We start from the raw sequence: 27,106 nt of genomic DNA on the forward strand, positions 1-27,106 counted from the left end.
CAGTTCCAAAAAGTATTATGTGCAAGATAATGGAATCTGGTAATCAGCACAAATAAACTAGCTTTTTGTGAAAACACACACACACACACACACACACACAAGCGAAATAAAGCAAGAGACCCATTCATGGATCAGAAGTAGATGAGAGAGAAACACTGATCTGGTGGGACAAGGCTCAAGGAAAGCAACCCTTGGACAGTCCAGACACCTGGAAACACAGCCCCAATCATGTTTAAATAGCTAAGGTTTAAAAGACAACTGGGCTTTCTTCACATCGGCCAAAAATAATGAAAAACTTTATGAACCAATACAGATCCCCTGAAGTTTTCTCCTTCTAGATGTTTCTTTCCCATAGAACCCAAACAATAGGGTAAAAAAGTTTCTTTTTCCATCTTTACAGTTTTTAGAATGTTTTTATTTTTATCAGTGAAAAGTTGCATAGAATGTTAAAGGACCTTTAAAACAACAGACTGTTTTCAGTTAGGCTAAAAAGTAATAAAATAAGCTGAAAAATAAAATCAGTTGGAAAACACTGGCTTCACATATTACAGACCCATGAGCAGAATTCTGTATATACTGTGTGGTGCTCAGTCGCTCAGTCGTGTCCAACTCTTTGCGACCCCATAGACTGTAGCCCACCAGGCTCCTCTGTCCATGGGGATTCTCCAGGCAAGAATACTGGAGTGGGTTGCCACGCCCTCCTCTAGGGGATCTTCCCAACCCAGGGATTGAACCCAGGTCTCCCACATTGCAGTCAGATTCTTTACTATCTGAGGCACTAGGGAAGCCCTTGTGTATACTAAACCTACATTATTTTTGAGTGTTGTAAATTAGTGCCACATCACTCAGATCTTTATTTAATTTGTGTATAATTGCCCCTGTAACAATTACTGAGGTTAAGTAGGATCTCCTGGCTTGTAAAATAAATGACTTGTAAATAAGAGTCTTGAGGAACAAGGTGAGGACCAGTTCAAGACCGTTCCTCCTGTTGACTTTGGTTCCTAAGTGCTCATTCAGTTGTGACTTTAATGAGTGAATGCTCCTTACGTGAACTGCCACTGTTTCTGTGGTTGAAGTTTAATGGGTGGCACTGGGAAGGGGTGTCCTCTGGACGAAGCCTCATGGGTCCCCCACTCCAGTCTCCTAGGACAGAGAAGAAGAGTCTTCAGGGCTGAAAATTAGGGTGCTGCAAATTGTCAACTGGGCAAGGAAGTAAAGGAAAAACATAAGTGGACCCACAGTCTCCCCATCAGAGTCTTGGACAATCCTTCAGGTGGATCTGTCTTAAGGGAAAGAATGCAGAAGGCTGCACATGTCTTAATTTTAATGAAAGACACTAGTTAAGTTAGTAGAGGACTTCCCTGGTAACTCAGCTGGTAAAGAATCTGCCTGCAACGTAGGAGGCCCTGGTTTGATTCCTGGGATGGAAAGATCTCCTGGAGAAGAGACAGGCTACCCACTCCAGTATTCCTGGGCTTCTCTGGCGGCTCAGATGGTAAAGAATGTGCCTGCAATGCAGGAGACCTGGGTTCCATCGCTGGGTTTGGAAGATCCCCTGGAGAAGGGAACAGCCACCCACTCCAGTTTTCTGGCCTGGAGAACGCCATGGACTGTATAGTCCATGGGGTCTCAAAGAGTTGGACATGACTGATTGGCTTTCACTTTACTTCAAGTTAGTAGAAAGAGAGTAATGCTGTGGTAACACCTTCACAAAGAAAAAAAAAATCCTCAATAATAGAACCCAAAAAATGTTAAATAAATCCATGATAGAATTTCTTTTATTGTACCTGTTCTCTTAGCATGGAGCAAGGCAAGAAAGCATAATTATAAAGCATAATTAGTATCAATCACTTTATATATTCATATACATATATTCACAGACCAAAGAACCTATTATATTTTCGAAAGACAAAAGTGACTCAAAGAGGAGAGTCATGCCCAAAACTCTAGGAAGTGAATCGTCAGTGACATGTGAATAGGCTATTTTCCTCCAGCCTCTGTTTATTTAGTTATATTTTTCTTGTGCCAGTATTAGTAATTAATACTTTAGAAATCTGCCAACTCCAAAAATATCCTTTTCTTTTATGGAGAAACTCGTCTATAGACCGTATACTTCCTACATATATTTTTTAATAAGCAATGCCTTCACAGCTAAAATATAATATACTTTTAAATATACTCTGGATTTCCTTAATTAAGAAAACAATGCCCCTCCTGATTTAAAAAGATGAAAGTTATGTAGTTCCATATCTAGTAAATTCTAAGTCATGTAATTAGCATAACGAAGGCCTTATAACCTTAATCAATGACCCCAAGCGAGGATTTCATTGGGTTTGGTTTCTTCCTATGTAATTTTTGGTCTTTGCATTTATCTAGTTATTCACCTGGCAGATGAAAAGGCCCAAGGGTGTACCCATCTGAAAAAGAAATACCGCATCCTAGAGCATTCTGCTCTTACTAGTTGACTGTGAAAATCTCCATTTCCTCCCATTTTCTGGGTTATTTTGGCCACTGAGCTTACAAAACAAGGAAATGCAGCACATTTTCTCTATATCCAGATGGGAATGACTTAACAAAACTTGACTCTCTAGAAAGGAGACTTGTCTCCCTGGGTTTCCCTATAAGGAGAAGAGGAGCAGCTGTAAAGTGTGTTTCATAGGTGACCCACTTTTTCCCTGTAGAAATTATAATGGAGAGGAGCAGTGGAGGCGGGTAGCCTCAGTCAGGTAGTGAGGGAAGTAGTTCAGTTATAGAAGACAGTGCTTATTCTGGCAGCACAGGTGGATTCGGGAGCCAACAGGGGCAAGTCAGGATCCTCAGCTTTGCATGTGGTATGCAGACCCCTCCTGCTTCCTGACAAAGACCCCCTCCTACCCCAGGTCAGGATATTCCACATCAGGGCAGAGGGAGGAGGGCCCACTCCCAGGTCAGACCGGCAGCTGGAGGTGAGTTCTTCCTTGAGTCTAGCCTGCCACCGAGAAAAGGAAGGGCCTCCCAGTCACCCACTCCAAACACTGTGAAGCCGGATTTGTGTGGACACGTTTCCACGGAGGCCACTGTTCTCTTCCCCTGAGGTCTGATTCCATAAAGTATCTACTGCACCTTCTCTGGAGGAAACACAGTGACATCATACCCACACTTCCACTCATACACACCAACTCCAAGTGCTCCAACCACTTCCGCCCCATCCCGGCTCCTCCCCGCAAACCAGAGAGAGATCCTGTAACAGTGTGGGTGACTGCCTGCTGTCCTCACTGAGCATGGTGCTAGCCTGAGATCCTCTTGCTGGTCTCCGTGCCTAATGCCTCCCACTTGGGCTTGGTGTGATTTGGGGCTTAAAGACACAGAGGCAGTTTTCCGCATATCACAGTGCCTGAACTTGAGCCAACTCCTGAGAGCACGCGAACTGTAGGAGTAACCCAAGGGTCTTCCAGAGTGATACTGACCTACCCAACACTCCCCTTGTGAACTTGCCTGTACATTCCAACTCCACGATCATCACGTCAACTTAGTCAAGGAAGCCCTAGGAGCCCTCTGGGTGGGTGCAGCCAAAGTTGTAGCCACAGTGCTCCTTCATTGACATTTCCCTCAGCTGAAATGGCACCCACTGGGTCACACTGCTGTTGTATTAAGCTCCTTCTGCAAAACTCCCAAGGTTATCCAGCTGAATTGAAAACAGGCATCCTTATGCTGCTAATGGTTTTCTCTACCATCAGCCACGAGCATGAAAAAACCACTGCATCGCTACACATACAGAGATATTCACAGGTCACGAGATGGTGTACCATGGTCTTCATGCTATTTAATTTAGAGGACATTTAATAACTAGGGGGACAAAGTATGAGATCTTCTCATTGACTATGTGTGCGTGTGTGCTAAGTCGCTTCAGTCGTGTCCAACTCTGTGCAATGCTATGGACTGCAGCCTGCCAGGCTCCTCTGTCCATGGGATTCTCCAGGCAAGAATACCGGAGTGGGTTGCTGTGCCCTCCCCCAGGGTATCTCCCCAGTCCAGGGGTCCAACCTGTGTCTCTTAACGTCTACCTGCTTTGGCAGGTGGGTTCTTCACCACTAGCACCACCTGGGAAGCCCTCTCATTGACTATAAACAAAATCAAAACTAGTGTGAAGAAAGTAAGGCCAGGCTGTTCAGTTTTGTTCCCTTTGAGCTTCCCTGATAGCTCAGTCGCTAAAGAATCAGCCTGCAATGCAGGAGACTCTGGTTGATTCCTGGGTTGGGGAGATCCGCTGGAGAAAGGATAGGCTACCCACTCCAGGAGTTGGGAGTTGGTGATGGACAGGGAGGCCTGGTGTGCTGCAGTCCATGGGGTCGCAAAGAGTCGGACACGACTGAGCGACTGAACTGAACTCACTCCAGTATTCATGGGCTTCCCTGGTGTCTCAGCTGGTAAAGAGTCTGCATTGACTATAAACAAAATCAAAACTGGTGTGAAGAAATTAGTAAGGCCATGCTGTTCAGTTTTGTTTCCTAGCAGAAGCAAAGTTACTGAATGTTTAGATTATCTTGGTATCCTAAAAGGATCCTGAATTCAAATAATGTTAACAGTTCACTGCATTTTAAAGACCAACCTTTCCTGCAGTTAAAGTGCTTTATTATTTTTCAACTGCATGTTTCTGCTGGTGAAAGAAGCCAAGACTCTGGCTCTCCCCACACCCTCCGTGTTACCCACACAGCTTTGACATCCTCTTGTCCCGCCTCCTGTGCTCCTTGCACAAATTTTGACTGGCCGTTTTTCCCACCCCTACCCTCCTTTCTGATGATTGGAGTTTTTCTCATTTGCTTCCCCACTGATGTTCTGAGTCCTTCTCATGTAGTCAAAACAGTATAATTCACTAGGAGATGTTTGTTCTCTCTATATGCATATTAATAAATGTATACATACATAGTGAGATATATGCATATCTATAATGATATTTAATAATGTTGATGTTCAGTTGCTCAGTAATGCTGGTCTCTTTGTTACCCCATGACTGCAGCATGCCAGGCATCCCTGTCCTTCACTATCTCCTGGAGTTTGCTCAAATTCATGTCCATTGAGATGGTGATGCTATCCAACCATCTCATCCCCTGCTGCCCCCTTCTCCTTTTGCCTTCAATCTTTCCCAGCATCAGAGTCTTTCCCAATGAGTCAGTTCTTTTGCATCAGGTGGCCAAAGAGCTTTAGCATCAGTCCTTCCAGTGAATATTGAGGGTTGATGTCCTTTAGTATTGACTGGTTTGCTGTGCAAGGGACTCTCAAGAGTCTTCTCTAGCACCACAATCCGAAAGCACCAATTCTTTGGTGCTCAGCCTTGTAATACATATGCATATATACTAGGATTTCAAAAACAAAAATAGTCTTTAGACGCTCAGTGGTAGGCAGACTTGAAACTCAGTTCTTCCAGGAAGTCATTAATTTACTGTAATGCATTCATTGCCACTTACCTGTTTGGAGCCAAGTGAGCAGCTGAGTCACCTGTATCAAACTTTGACTAACAGGCAAATACATCTTTTAACATCCTTGTGCCCTGACTCGTCTGCTAATGGAAACCTAGAGGGTCTCTGGGTCTCTGTGCTTGACTCCTAAACAGGTCCTTCCTAATCCCGGGATTTGGCCACCCGTCACCCACCCCCCAGCGGGTGCTCAGACCAGTCCTGCCAGGAGGTCATTGAAACACAGCCCTTTATCTCTCGCTGTCTTCACAAGCAGCCCACCTACACTCACCCTGCTGCCTACGTTTTATACTAGTTCTTAGCTTTTCAAACCCATCTCTGTCGAGGTGATCCATTTCTGCCTGCATGCTGAGCTACACATTTTTTTAAGAATTCATTTTTATGACTTTATGGATTATGTTGGTTTTGGCTGTGTTGGGTCTTTGCTGCTGCATGGGCTTCTCTCTCTTGCGGCCAGTGGGGGCTGCTCTCTAGTTGTCATGCACGGGCTGCTCGTTGTGGTGGCTTCTCTCCTTGCAGAGCACAGGTTCTAGGCTACAGGCTTCAGTAGTTGCAACATGTGGGCTCAGTGGGTGCGGCTCCTGGACTCCAGAACACAGGCTGAATATCTGTGTTAATGGGCTTAGTTGCTCCGAGGCACACATTGGATCTTCCCACATCAGGGATCGAACCTGCATCTCCTGCATTGGCAGGTGGATTCTTTACCACTGAACCAACTAGGGAAGCCCAGCTACACATTTTTTTTTTAAAATACTTAAAGTGCCTCCCTCTTCGTTTTCCAAAGCCACACTTTGTATAACAGCTCACATTTCTCGGTAAAGCAGGGAGGATGTCTGGTGGGAATCACTTAGACTCTGTGCTTTATCCCATGCACTCCCAGATGAGTACGGGCGGGACCGACTTTCTCCGGACTTCTACGAAGAGTCAGAGACAGACCCTGGGGCAGAGGAGCTCCCAGCCCGCATCTTTGTGGCCCTTTTTGACTACGACCCCCTTACCATGTCCCCGAACCCAGACGCTGCGGAAGAGGAGCTTCCCTTTAAAGAAGGGCAGATCATCAAGGTGGGTGCATGGCCCAGGGGGTACAGGTGGTGGGGGAGGATGGGGAGGGGGTGATCACCAGACCCAAGTGCCTTAGCACAGGGGTCCCCAACCCTCAGGCCATGGACCAGTATGGGTCTGTGGCCTGTTAGGAACCGGATTGCACAGCAGGAGGTGAGTGGCGGGTGAGTAAGCAAAGCTTCATCTGTATTTACGGCCACTCCCCATCACTCACATTACCACCTGAGTTCTGTCTCCTGTCAGACCAGTGGCAGCATTAGATTCTCATAGGAGTACAAACCCTACAGTGCTTGAATCATAGGGGAAGCCACCGCCACCCCCAATCTACGGAAAAATTGTCTTCCACAAAACCAGTTCCTGATGCCACAAAACTTGGGGACAGCTGCCTTAATACCTCAAAACGACAGGCTACTTTCTCTTGTATTTGACATTCAGCCTCCTATCAGTAGTGGAGGAGGAGCCTGAGTCTGGAGTCAGAAGGAAGACATGGGGTGCTCCCTAGGAGAGGGGAAAGGGCCTTGAACCCTAAGTTTGCAAATTTCTGAAAGGGCAATGACAATAACCTTTGAAAGAGGTCCTAATGTTTGCTAAGTAAAACAGGGGCTCTAGGGATGGTGATGCTTACCCCGCAGAATAGTATGCACAGAATCCCTCTGTGAGTTGAGGTTTTTCACTTCTAGAATGCCAGACAGTGGCGCTGTCTTCTTATGGAGGAATCATTTGTTACACTACACTTGCATGTGGGGTTGGGGGCGGGGGGGGCTTAACTTGTGTGCATTCACACACATGCACTCAGCTAGCAAAGCCCTGGCCTCACCTGGAAGCCCCTTGCTCAGCGGGAGCTCCAGAGGCTGTCCAAACCCTGGAGGAGAATCAGGTTCTTAGACATGCAGATTTTTAGGGTGAGGGCCATGTGTACACACTTATGCCCATAAGCAGTGATATTCCGTGTTCTTCAAGTCTGTGTCTGACTAGCTGTGACTCTGGCATGAACAGAGCTGATCTATTTCTGAACCGGCCACCCCAATGCCTTGCCTTCTTCCCACGACTCCAGGTGTATGGTGATAAAGACGCTGATGGATTCTACCGCGGGGAAACCTGTGCCCGGCTTGGCCTTATTCCCTGTAACATGGTCTCTGAAATCCAGGCAGATGATGAGGAGATGATGGACCAGCTTCTCAGACAAGGCTTCCTCCCTCTGAACACACCTGTGGAGAAAATAGGTAAGAGGCCGTGCCCGGCTCACCTGTGAACCTGCAGGCCAGGTGGCACCTGCCTTCTCGAGGGTTTTTTAGCACAAAATACCAGCCCAGGGCTTCCCTGGTGGCTCAATGGTGGAGCGTCCACCTGCCCATTCAGGGGACATAGGTTCCATCCCTCTACCGGGAAGATCCCACAAGCCTTAGAGCAACTGAGCTCGTGTACCACAACTACTGAGCCTGTGCTCTGGAGTCCGGGAGCCACAGCTACTGAAGCCCGTGCACCCTACAGCCCGTGCTCCACAAGAGAAGCCACCGCAACGAGGATCCTGAGTACTGCAACTAGAGAGTAGCCCCAGATCACTGCGACTAGAGAAAACCCGAGTGCAACAACAAAGACCCAGCACTGCCAACAATTAAAGAAAATATATTTTTTTAAAACTACGGAAAAAAAAAAACCCCACCAACTCAGGGCAGGAGGCAGCACTGAGCAGAGGAATGAATGCTTTGTTGTTTTTTTTAAAAGATATTTCATATCGTTCCCTGTGCTACACAGTAAATCCTTGTCACATAACCATTTTATTTTTTGGCCACACCAGGCATGTGGGATCTTAGTTCCCAGACTGGGGACTGAACCTGGGCCCCGTGCATTGGAAGCACAGAGTCCTAAACACTAGACCACCAGGGAAGTCCCCCAAATCTGAGTGTTAACCAACAGATTTTCTTGGGCAAAACCCACTCTGGAAACCAAGGTTTTAACAGTCCTGAGATACAGACATATAGGCATCTAAATATTCATGAAAACACAGATGATCTTCTCATGAAAGATGAAGTATAGCCTTACTTACTAAAAGCCTATCACATTTAGAAGGTAAACAACATTTTTGGGTTGTTTTGGATGGAATATTTGTGTCCCCCTAAAATTCATTTGTTGAAACTTTAATCTGCAATGTGATGGTTTATTAGGAGGTGGGGCCTTTGGGAGTGATCTGGTCATAAGGGTGGAGCCCTTATGGATGGGGTTAGTGCCCTTATAAAAGAGACCCCAGAGAGCCCCTTCCCCTTTCCATCATGTGAGGACACAGGAGAAGGAAGTCATCTGTGGACCAGGAAGGAAGGAAGCAGGTCTTCACCAGACACCAAAGTCAGCCAGCACCTTGATCTTGGACTTCCCCCATGCCAGGACTGTGAGAAATGAATGTTTGTTGTCTCAGCTCCCAGTCCATGGCACTTTGCCATCTCAGCATGAATGGACTGATACTGGTAATATACTTGGGTTTTTGTTTGTTTTAATATTTATTTATTTGGCTGCTCCGTGTCTTAATTGTAGCATGCGGGATCTTTAGTTGCAGCCTGTGGGATCTACTTTGCCCGCCGGGGACTGAACCTGGGCCCCATGCTTTGGGAGCACAGTCTTAGCCACTGGGCCACCAGGACACTGGTACTACTTTGCACATTGACTATCTATGATAAATTTCAAAGGATGATTGGGTAGTGGTATGCTTTCCATTCTTCAGGTGAATTCAGCTTATCCAAAGACATAAAAGATTTTTACCCTTTAATTTGGATACGAAATTCTTTTGTTTATCTAGAACCACTGAGCAAATAGTAAAACTGTTTCTAGCAACATTACATTTATGGTCTTTAATTTTTCCATGTGCAAGGAAAATCTACTCATTCAAAAGGCCTCTCCTTCTTCTAAATAACTGTAGACAGAAAGACTCATGGCATTCACATTTAAAGTTTTAATACTTCAAGACATTACATTCACTTCTTTTTTATTGTTTAACCTTTTTCTAAATTTATTTTTATTGACTTATAGTTGATTTACAATGTTGTGCCAATCTCTTCTGTGTAGCAAAGTGAATCAATTATACACATATGTACATTCTTTTTAATATTCTCTTCCATTATGGTTTATTACAGGATATTGACTATAGTTCCCTGTGCTATACAGTAGGACCTTGTTATTTATCTGTCCTATATGTAATAGTTTGTTGTGCATTGTGTGCATGCCCAGTCATGTCTGACTCTTTTGCGACCCCATGGACTGTAGCCCGCCAGGCTCTCCTCTGTCCATGGAACTTTCCAGCCAAGAATACTGGAGTGGGTTGCCATTTCTTCCTCCAAGGCATCTTCTCAACCCAGGGATCAAATCTGTGTCTCCTGGATTGGCAGGTGGATCCTTAACCACGAGCCCCCAGGGCAGCCCACATGTAATAGTTTGCATCTGCCAATCCCAAACTCCCAGTCCACCCCGTTACCTCCCCTAGATTCACTTCTAAATCACACTCCAGACAAAGTTCAGTGGTTCAAGTAATATGCATGATTTTAAGGACAAACACAAAAATCAAATGTCTCAACCTTTTTGGTATTAATGAGTTCATTGTCTCAAGTCAAGATCCATGTCTAATAGCCGAGGTTTCATATGAATAAACTGCCCAGATTAAATCCCTGAGACCACAGCTCTCTGAGCCGTCACGCTATCCATTCCCTTGCATCGCTGCGCCCTTTCCTGAAGTCGACAGTGCCTCTTCAAAGAGAGAGTGGGCTCATGCACCACAGACCCAGAGAGTCTAGGAACAATCTGCTAAAGAAAAGAAACTTGATTTACATGACTGCTTGGATTAAATGTCTTTTTATTCAGTAGCCCCTAGACTAGTTGAGGGAACCAAGCTGAGATACCTGCTTGCCCTTTTATGTGGAGGCAATATTTCTCATGGTGAAAGACTGGACGCTTTCATCCTGAGACTGGGAGTAAGGCTACAATGTCCACGCTCATCTCTCCTTTCCAGCTGCATGCTAGAATGTGCAGTACAAGGACAGCCAGGAAACGATGGTACACAGAATGGAAAGATCACATGGAAACCTACTTTGAAAATCTCGGAGAATCCATAAATACAGTTCCTAGAACACAAGTGAGACTAGTAAGGCCAATGGATACAAGAGCAATTGCATTTCCACAGGTTAGCAATGAAAAACTTGAGATTTAAATTGAAAAAGTAATACTGTGTACAATAACACAACAAAGATGTGAAATACAGTTAAGTCTAACAAAATACATGTAGTATCTGTATGTTGAAAATGACAAAACATTGATGAAAGAAATAAAAGAATCCCTAAGAAAATAGAGATGGAATGTTCATAGACTTAATATTGCTAAGACATTAAGATGTCAGAAATCTCCAAACCGACCTATACATTCATCAAAATAGCAGTCAAGGTCCATGCAAAGCACTATATAGAATCAATAAGCTAAATCATTCATGCACATGAAAAGTCAGAGAAACTAAAAATCACTGAAACAGTTTTTAAAAGAAAAATGTGCAAGACTCATGTAACTTGATTTTAAGACTCACTATAAAGCAAACTGATCAAGACCATGTGGTATTGGAGAAAGGACAGGCACACAGATGAACAGGATAGAACGGACCCCCCCAAACTGGCCAACATATCCACGATCAACTGATTTTTGACAGAGGTAAAAACGTAATTCAGTTGAGAAAAGGTAGTCTTTTCAATAATAGGTGCTGGAATTACTGGACATCCACAGGCCAAAAATAAATCTCAAGCCATATTCTCACTATAGTGAAAAACTCAACTCAAGATGGACACTGTCTTTAATATAAAAATGAAGACTATAAAACTTATAGAAAACAAAGGAGAAAAACTTTGTAATGACCAGGCAACAATTGTTTTTGATATGATATATTTTAAAAATTGTGTTAGATATCATCAAAAGTAAATATTTCTGAGTGGGACTTCCCCAGTGATCCAGTGGTTAAGAATCTGCCTGCCAATGCAGGGGACATGGATTTGATCTCTGGTCCGGGAACTAAGATCCCACGTGTCACAGGGCACCTAAGCCTGTGCACCTAAACTACTGAGCCCATGCACCCTAGAGCCCATGCTCCAAAACAAAAAAAGCCACCACAATGAGAAGCCCTCGCACTGCAAAAAGAGTAGCCCCCACTCGCCTCAACTAGAGAAAGCCTGCATGCAGCAACAAAGTCCCAGCACAACCAAAAATAAATTTTAAAAAATCACTAATAACCGGAAAGAACTCAAATGTTTTCTGGCTGGTAAATGGATCAAATAACTATGGTGCATCAATACAATGGGATACTACTCACCAAGAAGAGTAAAACAAATTATTGATCCATGCAGTAACATGACTGAATCTCAGATGCACTGTCCAAAGGAAAGAAGTCAGTCCCCAAAAGCTACACCCATGAGATGCCATTTAAACATATTCTAAAACAGGCAGAACTATTGGGACAGAAAACAGATCAGTGGTTACCTAGGTTGGAGGTGACAAATGGGCATGAAGGAATTTGGGGCACAGTGACGTAAGTGTTCAATATCTTGATGGTTGTGGTGGTTATGTGACCATAAAGTTTATCAAAACTTACTAAAGTGAATGAACACTAGACTGAATCATATTGTATGTAAATTACACCTCAATACAGTACACATGTAGCCTTAATGCCACTGACATAGGGTTCCCCTGTGAAATTAGCAGTTTAGCAACACTGTAATTAACCTCTGGTTACCACTGTAATTTAATCCAGGAAACATCCATGCAGGACCTGCAAAGGTGTGCTTGCTTATTTAAAATAAAAGCAGTGATTCTTGACCAGGAGCTGAGGGTTGAATTTTGCACATGCACACAATGAGCCCTGTGCCTGCCGCAGACCCCTGAAAAGCTGCTTAATTCACTTTAGATGCTTTCAAAACACTTGTCTTTGGGAGGTTTCATTTCTGTGCATTAAATTCCAAAAATCAGTCTTAGGCAAAAGGTGGCTGGGTTTGGGAGAAAGGCCTCAATGCCAACTTTCTCCAGGAGAAACGTCATTTAGGAACCCAACAACGGAGGTTTGCCAGGGAGTTCGACGATTTGGGCCAGATCCCATGGTTCTCCATTGGCCCTTATAAATGGCTGTTTTCGGAGTTTTTGCAAATGCTCCGGGTGGGTTTTCCTCTTTCCTCCCCTCCTCTGCTGCTATAGAGCCCAGGGCTCCATCCAGGGCAGATCACAGCCGGGCAGCAGGAGGGGACCTCCCCCAGAGCCTTCTCCACAAGTGGCATCCTTTCAGGGACAGATGTTAAAAATACAGCGAGGGCACTAGAGGAAGCGGAGGGAAAGGAACCTCTGAGGTGGGCAGAGAGGGTACCCCCTTCTGGTAACTCTTGTTTCTCCTGACGACAGACTGGTGGTTGTGCCTCTGATCTGAGCGAGAATAATCTGAGTGAGAATAATCTTCATAGCAGCTCCATGGGCAGCATTTTTGACCTGGTGTTCATGGGGTTCCTCTGAGCTGGGTCACAACCTGCAAGTGGCCCACGTGGCCCCCCATGTCACACGCACCTCGTGCCACTCCAAGCCCTTTAGACTGACTATTGGAGCAAATTCCCTGCTCCAAGTCTCCCCTGTTTCTGTACAGAGAGAGAGGAGTGGGGCTCGACTGGACTTCAGTGTGAGCGTAGGGAGCCTGGGGGCTTCCCCGGCTTGGCCAGCACTACTGCCCAGCAGTCATCTCAGCCACACTGGCCGCATGCAACCTGGCTCCACCGCATGCAACCTAGCTCCACTGACTAAGTCAAGGGATAGGGGATGCCGCTGGCTTTGAGATCACATCATGATGGCGTTCTTCTTCTCCTTGTGATGTGAACAGAGAGGAACAGAAGAGGCGGCAGGCAGCACTCGGTGTCCACGCGAAGGATGGTGGCCCTGTATGACTACGACCCGAGGGAGAGCTCGCCCAACATCGACGTCGAGGTACCTCTGTGCACAACACCCTCCCTCCCTCCTCTCCCTGGAACCTACACGGGAAGGGCTACTCAACCAGGAACAAGAGAGCCCGGAGGGCAGGAGGCAGGTCACAAGCCTGGTGACACACTCAGGGCACTGGTGGCCACTGACATAGGGCTTCCCTGGACCCGCACCCTGTGACCCACACCTACTGTGATGGGTCGTCCTGGAGAGAGAGCAAAACCTCTGACATGTGGCCAGTGACACCCCCCCCCCCACCACACACACACACACACACACACACACACGCAAGGGAAATAGAGCAGAAAAGATGGATGTTCTCTCTGCACATAGGCTGGGTATCCTAGGAACACTGTGAAAACTGAAAATCATTTGCCTTCAGAGGGATTAGATTTCCACTCTTTGGAGCTGTTTTTTTAGACAAGATGTATACAAATCCCTGGTCCTTGGTATTTCTGTTGTGCCCAATGGGTGACCAGCTTGTGGTTCAGATTCAGAGCTTAGGTGGATTCAAATTTCTGTGTTGGCTTGATGAATGTGTGCATGCATGCTGAGTCACTTCAGTCATGTCCGACTCTTCGCGACCCTATGAACTGTAGCCCACCAGGCTCCTCTGTCCGTGGGATTCTCCAGGCAAGTATACTGAAGTGGGTTGCCATGCCCTCCTGCAGGAGATCTTCCAGACCCAGAGACTGAATTCATGTTTCTTGTGTCTCTTGCAGTGGCAGGCAGGTTCTTTACCACTAGTGCCACCTGGGAAGCCTGGCTTAATGTGTATATGATGCCTAATGGCGCTTAGAAATGAACTTGAGTCCCCTGTTTTCATATCTAGAGATAAAAATGCGATTTTTCTCTGGTATCCTCTGCTGGAGTCAGTGCACCCACCTCTAACCTGGAGCATGGCACGTAGTAGATATTTACTAAATGACATTTAAGTACAATTTTTTTTTTTACATTCAGTGAAAGGATATTTGTGCAATGGTCCCTACACTGCAGAGTGCATCTGAAGGCTCTGTGGTTTTTAAGTTAACTATTTAACTAGCTGTAAAGACGCACCGCCAGCAGAACCTGGGGATGATCTTAATTCTGGCTGAGAATGGGAGCACAGCAGCCCATCTGTCGGAGACTTGGCCTCATGTTGAGTTGTCCTTACTTTCTAAGAGACTGGGAACACAGGCATTCATTCATCTGATATGTACCTTTCCTCCTTATCTGACTGAAAGGGTAGGTTCATACCAAAACAATAAGAAAAAAAGAGAAATCATACCAGAAATCATGAAGTTTTTTTTTTTAAGGCAACTTCTATATCTAGGAAAACACTATTAACTTTATGTTCTGTCTCTACAGGCTGAACTTACATTTTGCACAGGAGATATTATTACTGTTTTTGGTGAAATTGATGAAGATGGATTTTATTATGTAAGTTTTTGAAGCATCAAATATGTAACTATTTTTGCTTGTCTATTCTGTCCTCTAAAATTGTGCGTGAACTTTACCTGGCTTGCTGAAAGGATGGCTAATGTGCTTGTCCTCCTTGCTCTTCACATATAATATGGGAAGGCAGTTCTGTGGTCTTCACTGTTACTTCTCCTTAAAAGGGACATTTTCAATGGGTATGAGCTGTTGACAAAGTAAGAGTATTCACGTGCTTACATGAAATACTTCTTTCATCCAAACATTTACCAAGCCGTTTAATTTTCTGGATTACTTGGTGCCTGCGTGTGTGCTAAGTCGCTTCAGTCGTGTCCGACTCTTTGCAGCCCTGTGGACTGTAGCCTGCCAGGCTCCTCTGTCCATGGATTCTCCAGGCAAGACTACTGGAGTGAGTTGCCATTTCCTCCTCCGGGGGATCTTCCCCAATCCAAGGACGGAACCCGAGTCTCTTATGTCTCCTGCATTGGCAGGAGGGTTCTTTACCACTAGGGCCACCTTGGAAGCCCCATTTAGTGCATAGATAATACATTTTCAAATGGTGAGAGGAAGAAATACAAAGAAGCAAAATTAATTCATTAAAACCAGCAGAATTTCAAGCTTCTCCCTCTTAGAGCCCTGTGGACCCAGCCTCTGGGATAGGGGTGGGGGAGTCCTGGCTCTGCCCTGGGCCAGCAGAGCGGATCTCCTGATATTCCTGAAGAGGAGAAGGCAGGCATGTTGGGTGGTCATCTTTGTGGCACTTCCCCAGCCAGACACCTACTGCTGTCCCTTGCCTTATGGATGGGGTCATCGTCTTGCATCCCACTTTCCTCCTCTTTCTGTTGTTGTTTTTTTTTATAATAAAAATAATCAAGAAACTCTCAAGTCCTGACAAGGCAGGTTTCTCTTGGGGTCAAATGGATTTTACAACATTAGGCACACGTGGTATGTCAAAGCTCCTCTGCTGCAGTTTCTGATTTTTAAGAGAATAGTTTTTAGTAAGATTGTTCATACTGTTACCAACCAGGGTTCTTGGCCTTCCCCAATCAATAGAAATTGATCAGAGGTCAGACAAAAAATTCAGGTAAGGCTTTACTGGGGCCCCTGGTGCACAGTGGGGAGCCAGAACAAATAACAGGTTCACTTGCTTGCTCTCAGATGAGGGGGACAAGCCTGTTCCTTACATGGGGTGAGGTAGGGGTGTGTCCAGGGGTCAGGCCAGGAGTTAGCTTAGGTGGTTTGCACACCCCTTACGTGGTGGTGTGTGCAGGGGGCACGCGAGGTACCCTGCTTTTGCTCTCAAACCTCTGTTTTTACTCTGGGCTCTTCAGAAGTGGCAGTTGGGTTTTTTTGGTCTTTTTGTGCCTTGTTGTCCATAATTTGCCCTAAATGCCCCCCTTGGTTGCAGTTAGTTTTACTTCCTTCTAGTTTCTTTGTATTTTGATGCTGGAGATGTTTCACCAGGTGCAAGCACTGCAGCAAAAGGTCCCAGGTTCAGGTCCAAGCCTGTCTTGATACTCTGTCCCTATGCTGCAAATATTTCTTTTTCTAGGTAATTCTCTGATTTTTAACTTTTCTTTTTTGTGTGTGGTTTTGTCTTCTTTTCTTTTATGAAGCAGAAGTTTTACATTTTTATGTAGTCAGTTTTTCAGCCCTTGGGAGTCATGCTTAAAAGTCCTTCAAGGTGATAGAAATAATCATTTTATCTTGGTTCTTCACTTTGATAGCTTCATTTTCACATGTAAATCTCAAGTGTCTAACTCTGTTTCTAATTAGAGAAACTAATGTCCCATACCACTTATTAAATAATCCATCCTTTCCTCACTGTTTAAAAATCCCACCCTTCTTCTGCGTACTACACTCCTACTTAGATTGTATCCATATCTCATGCTACTTGATTCTCTCAATTATTGTGTTTTTATAATTCATATTCACATTTGGAAGGGATCTCTTCACTAGGATCCTACCCCACAACAAAACCACAGTATTTTATGTAGAGGTGCATTTAGTTTTTAGATGAAACTGGGGAGTTTTTAGATGACATGACATTGTCTTTCAACTCTAACATGAGTGTGTCTGACTTTTTCTAAGTTTTTCCTTTCATCTATTCATGAAATTATTCGTACACATCCTTATATATCTTTTAAAGTTCATTCTTCTGTTCATGCTATTATGATTTTTCTGGTATATATTTTACTGGTTATTTAGAAAATATGTTGGAAATGTGTGTATACATATGCATGTGTGTATGTATCTGTTTTGTGTGTATGTATGCAACACACATGTATGTGTGCATATATGCAAACATGTATGGATGCATGTGCATGTTTATGTATGTATATGGGCATGTGTATGTATTTGCATGTGTGTGTGTATGTGTGCATTTTGTGTGTATGTGTGTGCTCTCTGTGCCTATTTATCTGCATGCATGTTTATGTTCCCCTACAAATCTTTCTTCTGGATGCATTTATATCCATTGTCATCAGTTGGTTCTCTTGAGTTCCCTGAGTCAAGACATTTTGTCTTTTCTTCAATATTTATCAGTCATCTCTTCTTACTGTCTTACTGCACCATTTAGAACAATTATGAATAGTGAGGACAGGGGATCCTTGACATTATGTATTTTAGTAGGAATGTCACTAATCTTTACACTGTTATGTGTTAGGCTAGACTATCAATAGAGAGATGGTCTTTATAGTGTTAAGTATCCTGTTTTCATTTGCTAAGCTTATTTTTTTCTCAGTAAGTTATTGACCATGGTATACCACTATTTTTTACAATTATTTTTGAAGAGCTGGATTTGATTTGCTAACATTTTATTCAGAATTATGTTTATATTCCAGAAATTATATTGGAATATAATTTTTGGAATATCTTTTATATAGCTTTTGGTATCAGGATTATGCTAGAACTGTGAATGAACTGGTAAGCTTTCAGTATTTTTCATGATCTGGACAGCTAAAATGACATAATTAGGTCTTATAATTATGTGAAGATTATTAAAATATGTCTGTAAGATCTTTTAGGTTCATTGTCTTTTTAGGATGCAGTTGTATAACAGCTTTCATTTGCTTAAATGATTATCCTTCTTACTGAGTCAATTTTTTTAGACTCTATGTATACTTGGAATGCCACACCTTTCATTTAGATTTTCAAACACCTAGACAAAACTGGACATAGTATTATCTGGTAATTTAAAAATATTTTTCTACTATGAGCTGCATGTTTCCATTGCTATGTTATGTTTTCTCTCTTTGTTTTCTTGGCTAGCCTACCTAAATTTTGCATGATAGTAGGAATCAGATCTAAATTATTATGAAATGTACACTTTTTATGTATATCTTCACCAAATGGCTTTACTGTTATTTTGTTGGTCTGATTTGCTGAGTAGACTGCCCAGTCCACTTATTTTTAATTATTTCTTATTTGATAAATGAGAACTGGGGATGTCTAACTTGATACCAAACATCTCAAGCTTCACCAAACTTGTGTTGTCTGACATTGCGTGCAATCTTGAAAGCTCTCATAAGAGCTAACTTGTTCTGGGATATACTCCTGTGACCTTGTTCTGGGATATACTCCTGTGACCTCTTCCCAGTCTCTCCTCAGTTCCAAATATCCCATAACGAACAGAGACTAGATGGAGGGACCTCTGTTGTCCACCTGGGCCTTCCCCTCCACAATCCATAGCATCCACAGTGAAGTCAATCATTTGAGATTGTCTCCAATCATTTGAGATTTCCAGCACCCCGTACTGCTTCAGCCCTTAGGCTGTGTTAACCAGATACTTGCACGCACAGTGTTTCTATAGCCAGGCTCTCAAGTCACGTACTTTGATAGGTCAGAAGGAAATTGGCTGCACAGTAGCAGTCTAAAAAGCGTTAAAGCCAGCAAAGATGAACTATGCAGGCATGACTGGGCTTCGTGCTGACTGTGCATGAAGAAAATGGGGCAGTTATAATGTTTACTGCCATTTAGCCTAACACAATCCAATTCTGTTTGAATGTAAGGTCTTGACACGGTTTGTATTTGGCCTCAAACATAGAAGTGGTAGAAATGAGGCTCAAAGAGGACCAGAGATCTGAGTGTGAAGGGTCTGCAAGAGGGAGAAATGTCAGGTTTCTCTTAGAGAAAGTTGTAGTCAAGGGTTTTGCAAATGGACTGTTGAAGGGAGGTGGGAGTCCCAGGGGGCTTGGTGAGATGTCACCAAGAGTCCAGGGTACAAGCTATGAAATGACCCAGGTGAGAAACAAGGGCTTGAACTGAGATGGTAACTGAGGCAGACAGACATCGAGGGCTCAGATGGTTAGTTGGGACATCTTCCAGGAAGATCTCAAGGTCGTGCCTTAGCTGATGGCTGCCCTGGGTAAAACAGGAATAAGGACACGGTTGAGAGGAAAACACGAAATACTGAGCTTGAGGCTACAGAGCTTCTCCAAGAAGGAGGAGTACTCACGCCCCTGGAATATTCTAGTGATCACATCTGACAGTGGTGTCACGTGCACTTCTGACACGTGATTTAACAGAACTGTATGAGGGAGGCTCAGGAGAAAAGAGAGGAAACACTGTCTAGACAGTACCCCCCCACTGTTCAGTGAGCCCAGGGCAGGGTTCAGCTCGGAAGCCTGAACAGGCAGGAGGGTATAGGTCTCTGGTCACCCAGGTTCCTCTTGTGATGTGAGCGTGGTACTGATGGGGTTTGTGTGTAAAGCTGTGTTTTCACAGAATGTAGTCCCCAAACATAAGCCAACTACTCCATCTGGTGCTCACCCAAAGAAAGTTGTTTTTCTGATGCTGGAGGAAAAAAAAGCTGGCTGTTAAAGAGTTACTGGGAGGTCTGGACTGTATAGAAATTCCAGTGTCTGTGTATTGATGTTGTCTGCAACCCTTGATGTGGAAGAAATCACCAGGGACACGTGCACAGTAAAAGATAAAGGTGTCCTAGAAAGTCTCTAAGTAACACCAACAGAGAAAAATAAGCTAATAGGAGAGCCTGAGGGAGAAGGGTTGACGCTGTCACAGGTGAATAGGAGAGTGGAATCTTCAAGGTCAAAGCAGAAGGCAGGTGATGGCTGAACTGGGCAGGTGGATTTGGAGCTCAGGAGGGATTACTGCACAGGAAAACATGGGAGGTACCTGGACCTGCCTCATTTAAAAAAAATCATTTTAATTTTTCATTGTGATAAAATACATAAAACACAATTTAAGCTTAATCACTCATTAGTGTATAGTTCACTGGTGTTAAGTACACTCATATTGTTGCACAACCATCACAACCATCCACCTCTAGAACTCTTTTATCTTGGAAAGTTAACACTGTCCCCTTTAAATACCAAGTCTCCACCATCCCCAGCACCCACCATTCTCCTGTCTCTATGACTCTGACTACTCTAGGAACCTCATGTAAGTGGAATCATTCAGGGTAAGTCTTCTTTTGACCATTCACCTAGCATGATATCCTCGAGGTTCATCACCGTTGTAGCATAGCTCAGATGTTCCTTCCTTTCTTAAGGCTGAATAATACTACATTGAGCCACACATTGTTTATCCATTCATCTACCGATGCAGTTAGGGTAATTCCATCTTCTGGCTGTTGTGAAGAGTGCTGTGAATATAGGCATACCAGACTCTCTTCAAGACTCTGCTTTTAATTAAGTAAATGCCCAGAAGTGGAATTGTTGGATCATATAGTAATTTTATTTTTAATTTTTTGAGGAACCAGCATACTGTTTTTTCCATAGTGGCTGTACTGTTTTACAGGCCCACCAGTAGCATGCACGTGTTCCAATTTCTCCATATCTACACCAGTATTGCCATCCTAATGTGGTTTTGATTTTTATTTCCCTAATAAATAGTGATACTGAGCATCTTTTATGTGCTTGTTAACCTTTTGTACGTCTTTTTGTGAGAAATATCTATTCAGGTTCTTTGCCCACTTTTTAACCGGGTGAATGATTTCGTAAAGCTGTAGAATTTCTTTATATATCCTTTATTATATTATCCTCTTATTAGATAATGACTTGCACATATTTTCTCCCATCGTGTAGGTTTCTTTTACACTCTGTTGGTCATGTCCTTGGATGCATAGTTTTTAATTTTGATGTTGTGAGCTGTCACTTTCAAATTGTCATTTCCTAGACCTATTGAACAAAGAAGCAGACTCCCATGTTATCTGGGGCCAGTTTTGAACTTGGTTTTGGGTTCTGTGGGGCAGGTTGGCACTGGGAGGGGGCGGGTTGACATGTGGGCTCTGAACCTCTTGATACACCCGGTGAGCAGCTGGTCTTGGTTACATGCTGTATGGCTGACCCTGTTGACAACGCCAGTTGTCTCGCTGCTCACACTGTCTGCGCTGTTCGATGGACCCGTGGTAGACAAGGTGTGAGTGGTAAAGCTGGAAGGAGACCTGAGGAGCCCTCGGATCTGCAGACACGTTTATTCTCTCCTGGCTGACCCAGCAGCCACAACAGTATGCTCTCCTGGCTGACACAGCGGCCGTAACAGTAGACACGCCGTATTCTCTCCTCATGGCTGACACAGCCGTGATGCGGCAGTAACGCCCCTGCTTTCTTTAGGTGGCGCTCATACAGGCGTCCTGCACAAAGTAGCCCAGCCAAGCGAGGACCTCCTGACACCCGTGCGCAGTGCTACAAATGATCTCAGCTGTTACATCCTCACTGTTTACACTATGTGGAGCGAGAGAGCCTGAACCCCCCCTCTTGGCTAATTTGCTCTCTCCCCACACATGCATAGGCATGTGACTGAGTAGAAAGGTCTGGAAGAATATATACCAACTGAAGCGGTCACCTCTAAGGAGGCATCGACAGTTTCATCTTCCTCTATGGTGTGGATCTTTACAGTGAGACTGTAGTAAAGCCTAGGATGAACCATACCAGGGGCAACTGCTCTGTCCCTTCAATCCTGCCTCTGCCCCCACACCCCCAGCTCCCCTCTCTCAACATGCCGGAGCAATGGTATTTTTACAAGTTCCCTCAGGACTCAGAGGTCAGCCAGGGCTGAGAACTATGAAGTGAGATGCTCTCGAGGAGTGTTTCTAAGCGTGCCTGATCCTAAGACTCACCCAGGCCCCTTGGCTGGAACAGACTCTTCGGCTCCACCGTAGACCGAATCAAGACTTGGGGTGGGGAGGGGGAAGGGGGGTGATGGGCGTGACCCTGCACTTCAAGCACATGGCCAAGGTCATTCTTGTGACCAGGGGAGTTAGGAAACACTGGCGTCCCGAGCTCTACCACTTTTGAACCATGATAAACTCACTACTCTGAGCTATATTCCTTTAGCGAAAGCAAGAAGTGGGTTTCTGGGAACAAGGGTCAGTCATTCTTCTTTCTCATCTCTCTGTTTCTAGGGGGAGCTTAATGGGCAGAAAGGGCTTGTACCTTCCAACTTCCTAGAAGAAGTGCCTGATGATGTAGAAGTCTACCTTTCCGACGCGCCGTCCCACTACTCACAGGACATGCCAATGCGCTCCAAGACGAAAAGGGTAAGCATGAGCACTCAGCATGTTTCACCCCCTCCCGCTCTGCCGTAGATGGTCTAACACAGCCTCTGCATTGCTCCTTTTATATCTTAGGCCGAGCATAGACCCTGAGTTTTTTCTCTGCCCTTCCATGGGGACTGTGCCTAAAAATTTTAACCATGTTTATTTGTTCCACAAAAAAACGACCCTTTCAATCTAATCAGCCTGCTTTACTCACAAAGGAACTTCCCATCCTACATCCTAGGTGCACATTCCAGTTTGTTCAAGAGTGAGGAGGGGATGGCTAGTCCATAGATTCAGTGGGCAATAATGATTGTTTGCCCTGTTAGGACTTTAACAGATCCTCTGAACAAAGGTCAGAGAACTTCTCAACCATATATGACTATTAGATTACATTCATGTTTAGTGTCTCATTTTTATTTTATTTCATCACTGCGAGTTTTTATATATTATATTTTTATATATATATATTTTTATTTCTTTGCTCATCTGCTTGGAAACAGAAGAAGAGTGTTCATTTCACACCTTAATCAGGCAATGTAGCCTTCACGTAAGTGAGCAACTGAAGATACCTATAAAGATACCAACTTAAGCTACCTTAACTGGACCAATGTGGTAGACTTAAGGCTTCACTGTGGGGTTAAAAAAAAAAAAAAAGAAATATGTCTCAAAAATCCATTGGACCTAAAGTATTACTTGGTCTCAGTTGTAAAGCAACTGAATTTGCAGTGAAATAAATCATCTTTAATAATTATTTCCTACGATTTACATTAAGAATATTTGAAAGGCCAACATTGGGAACATATTTCTTAACAGGCTAATTGTTCGTTTACACAGAGTGTTCCAATGTCTACTCATAATTAAAGCTGCATATTGCATTGTTAGCCACTCTTGGAAAAAGCACAACCTAATAAATGTTTACTATGGAAATTTTACTTAAAAAAAAAAATGCAACTCGAGATCGAGCAGATGAGTAGTGAACAAGAGGTGATCTAGAGTTGGCACTGAACACTTCCCATGCTGGCTTGAGCAGCAGACAGCTTTTTCTTAAGTGACCACCCCTCTACCTTACAGGAGAGCTGGTGCTTCTCCTCAAAGCACAAGTGAGTGTCCTGAACACAAAGGCGTTTGGTGGAAGACTGCTCTGTTGGTATACCAATGCAATACTAAGTTTAATGAAACATGCAGCTCAAACGATTGCATTAGATGGAATAGATGGTATCTTCAGGTGTACTTTGGGATGCTTTACTAGGTGTTTTCCATTAGAATTAGACCTTGATTTTAAATCCAAGTAAGCTTGAAGCCCCTTGGCTCATATCATTTGCCTGTTGAATAATGAACACTCATATTAGAGAGAGGTTTGCTCTGGTGAGGTAAGGGAATAAGAGGAATGCAGGCATGCCCAGGACCAGAAACATGAGTGAGGCCAGTTGTCATGCCTCCCATATAGTTCTGCTCTTGTAAAGCAGCATTAAGCACTAAAGTGTACAAAAGTCCTACCATGTGCTCTATATTGACAAAAAGACATCTTTAATATCTTGGAAATAACAAAAGCATACAATAAGGGCCTTTAAGCTTTCTTTGATTGTAATTAAGGTTCATTTTAGTTTTTTTTTCTTTTCTTTCAACCGGTGTGCCATCTCCAATGTTTCTACAGTATACTAACCAACCCAGGAATGCACTCAGCAATGTCAGGGTTTTATATACCCAAGTAGTTTTCATATACAACAAAACTTTAAGAACTTTTTTCTTTAAGAACTTTTGTGTTTAAGATTACTTTTGTGTTTAAGATGGGTACTTGGCCAATACTACTCTCAACATAATTCAAAATAACTTTTTTTTTTTCCTGCTCTTGGTCTTAGTTTACAAAGTAAATTACTACCTAGCTTTGTTTTGTCAAAGCAATGGCCACCCCCTCCCCGGAGACAAAGAAACTGAAAACCCAACATTGATGGCTAGACCCACCCCCCTGTCAGAGATATGCCCTGGGAGGGGTGTGAGCCTCTCATGGCATACTCTAACCCTTGGAAGAAGGCATGATCCACCCTTACCTTTCCTGGTGGGAAACGGGGCAGCGCGGGGCTTCTGATGTTACGGAGTGAGCGGATGGATGTTGTTGGCGCTCGCGCACTCAATGAACTGTACCAATGTACCTACTAGGTTCCTGCTGAGGGTTCAGGTACAGCAAGGAGAGCGCCATCCCCCACAGTGCATCTCCATTCGGGGTCGCCTCCGTCACCTAAGGGTACTGGTAGTCCTGGGAGAGGCAGGGACATGTCCTCGAAAAAGAAAAAGGGGCTGCTTTCCAAAGGCAAGAAACTGCTGAAAAAGCTGGGTGCAGTGAAATGATTCATGTGCTTCCGGACAACCTCCAAATCTATGTAATTTTCTTTAATTCCAAACTAGGGCTTTCATGACTCAAGTACTTCCTAAAAAAACAATCTTCTCCCCTGACACCAGTAGAGAAATGCTCTTTGCACTACCATCCACTTTAAGCCCAGCGCCAGGACAAAGAGCTGCTGGTGCTCCCACCCGCCTCGGCCCATCGCTCTTATTAGTGCCCGGGCTCTGGCGGCAGCTGGGCTGTCTCGAGAACATGCAGGGGGCCAGTAGCTCTTTGTGGCTCACTCCCTACCTGGGATTCCAGTCTTTGTGCATTTGTCATCTGCCCTTAAAGGAATGATTTCAACCTCTCTCCCTTTTCAAAATGCTTGCCTCATAATGCGTAACTCTCACTTTAACTCTGGTCTTGAAATTCCTAGTTTACTCGCCTTGATGTCCTGCCTTATAAATGCACAGTGATTTGTACTGTCTAATAAAAACTACAGTGTACACTTTGTATGTGTCGTGCATTCAGTGCTCTCATCCTCACAGACACAGTGGTTTGAAACCAAGTTGTGCAGGCTGTGCAATTTAAGATCCTGGCTTTTCAGCTTTTAAAGCAAGCCAGGCCACACACAGAAAATGTTTACTTATTCACATCATTCAAAAAAGCGGAGAGGAAGTAGCTTTGGTAAAGTACCACTTCTCCAACCTGCCAGACACCTGGTAATAGTCATTGCTTTCAGTGTTACATTTTGTGGCATATGGATTTACGTTACTTTCATTATTTGTCAAAATGCCATACACAGCCAACAGTGAACAGCACACACGTAAAGCAAGCCACATGATGCATAAGCCACACCAGAAACATCCTAAATTCAAGTCTCTTCAAAATTATCCCATACCAATCTTCACCATTGGCACCTGAACAAAAAAAGATTTACAAAGTTGCTGGCAGATGTATTTGACGGTTACTATTTTGTAATTCTTGTCCACTTGTAAATTGTTTTTACTCTTTATACATACTTTTCAGACTGCCTTTCTTTTGTAATTGATGGAAGGTTTATAAATGGATGACAAAGCTTTCCCCATTGTGTCTTCAAAAACGATACTGTAAATTGTAACATAATAGTATGTGGTAGCTTTATTAAAAGGAGATTACTCTACGTGTGGTTAAGTTCTGCGTGGGCGTGTGCATGTGTACAGTTCGTGTAAAATATTTTATAAAAATAAAATTTGTTATTTTATACAATGCCAGTTATTCTGTATGTTTGTTTTAAACACTTTTTAAAATCACAGCAGCGTAACTGAATTCTTTTCTCCTGTATGTACAAGAAAAACTCTATAACATTACCTTTTGGGCACTACTTTTTTCCTAAAGGAATTCTGACCTATGTTTGGGGAGTCATTTACAACATGCTGTCATCCTCGAATTATTGGTGACAGTTCACTCAGTGGCAAACAAAATATAATTAGTGCTGAGGCAGTATTTCTCGTGAAATACTCACGAGCAGCAAAGATGTGGAGAGTGAGTTCAAACCATATTCATAACATCTCCCTTTGGCAACGCTAGAATTCAAAGGATCTGAATAAAGAGCTACACCAACTACATACAATAAAATACTACTTTTCAAAGCATTTTTCTAAAAACCTTATTTTAAAATCCTCCAAATAATAGGGTTTATTCTCACTAACAACATGCAAGATGAAAATATAATTCAAATTCATAACTTTATGATATGTATGAATATGTAAAATTACAACTGTTATCATAATGCCATTCACATCAAATTATGTTTTCACCTACTGCATTAACAGAAAAGGTTATGTTGGACTAGTTGATGACAGAGAAATAGTGAATGATCTCGCCTACATGTGGAACCTAAAACAGTGAAGCACTTAGAAGCAGAGGGTAGGATGGTGGCTGTCAGGGGCTGAGAGTGGGGGAAATGGCAAGATGTTGGTCAAAGGGTATGAAGTTTCTGGCGATCTAATGTTTAACAAGCTAAAATGCTAGATTAAATGGAATGTCTTAAAAAATTTTCCAGTCTGAGAAATACGAGTATAAGAAATTAAAGTCTACACAACAGTGTGAATGTCTTTAATGCAACTATACACTTAAAAATGGTTGAAATGGTAAACTTTGTTATAAATATTTTACCACAATAAAAAGAAATCAATAACAATTTCTAAAAAAAAAAAAAAAAAAGTAAAAGTAGAGCCAGGATTAAATCTTTTGAACACATTTACAAATTTCCTAAAATATGAAAATGTAAAGTGATCCTGAGCTGGACTCAGCTTTGATGAATACTACCACTTAAGGAATACACAAGGCAAACTGTATACAACTTCTTCCAGAGAAGAGAAAAGAAAGAAAAATGCCCAC

At 43.4% G+C, this 27,106-nt stretch overlaps 1 protein-coding gene across 9 annotated transcripts in view; it reads left to right on the top strand.

Moving 5' to 3' along the window:
• Positions 1-25,978, top strand: part of RIMBP2 (RIMS binding protein 2) — a 295,906-nt gene extending 269,928 nt beyond the window's left edge. For 5 of the 9 annotated variants that reach the window (XM_043488869.1, XM_043488838.1, XM_043488883.1 and 2 more), the window contains 6 exons: positions 6,334-6,515; positions 7,570-7,738; positions 13,390-13,493; positions 14,835-14,906; positions 22,267-22,401; positions 24,559-25,978. In XM_043488869.1, the coding sequence (XP_043344804.1) occupies positions 6,334-6,515; positions 7,570-7,738; positions 13,390-13,493; positions 14,835-14,906; positions 22,267-22,401; positions 24,559-24,747 (851 nt within the window). In that variant the 3' untranslated portion in view covers positions 24,748-25,978. Of the gene's footprint in view, positions 1-6,333; positions 6,516-7,569; positions 7,739-13,389; positions 13,494-14,834; positions 14,907-22,266; positions 22,402-22,901 lie in introns of all 9 variants that reach the window. The other 4 variants (XM_043488854.1, XM_043488893.1, XM_043488861.1 and 1 more) reach the window with 2 other exon arrangements.
• The last annotated feature ends 1,128 nt before the right edge of the window (positions 25,979-27,106 follow it).

The sequence above is a fragment of the Cervus canadensis genome, chromosome 1 (assembly GCF_019320065.1).
Source record: "Cervus canadensis isolate Bull #8, Minnesota chromosome 1, ASM1932006v1, whole genome shotgun sequence".
Taxonomy (NCBI): domain Eukaryota; kingdom Metazoa; phylum Chordata; class Mammalia; order Artiodactyla; family Cervidae; genus Cervus; species Cervus canadensis.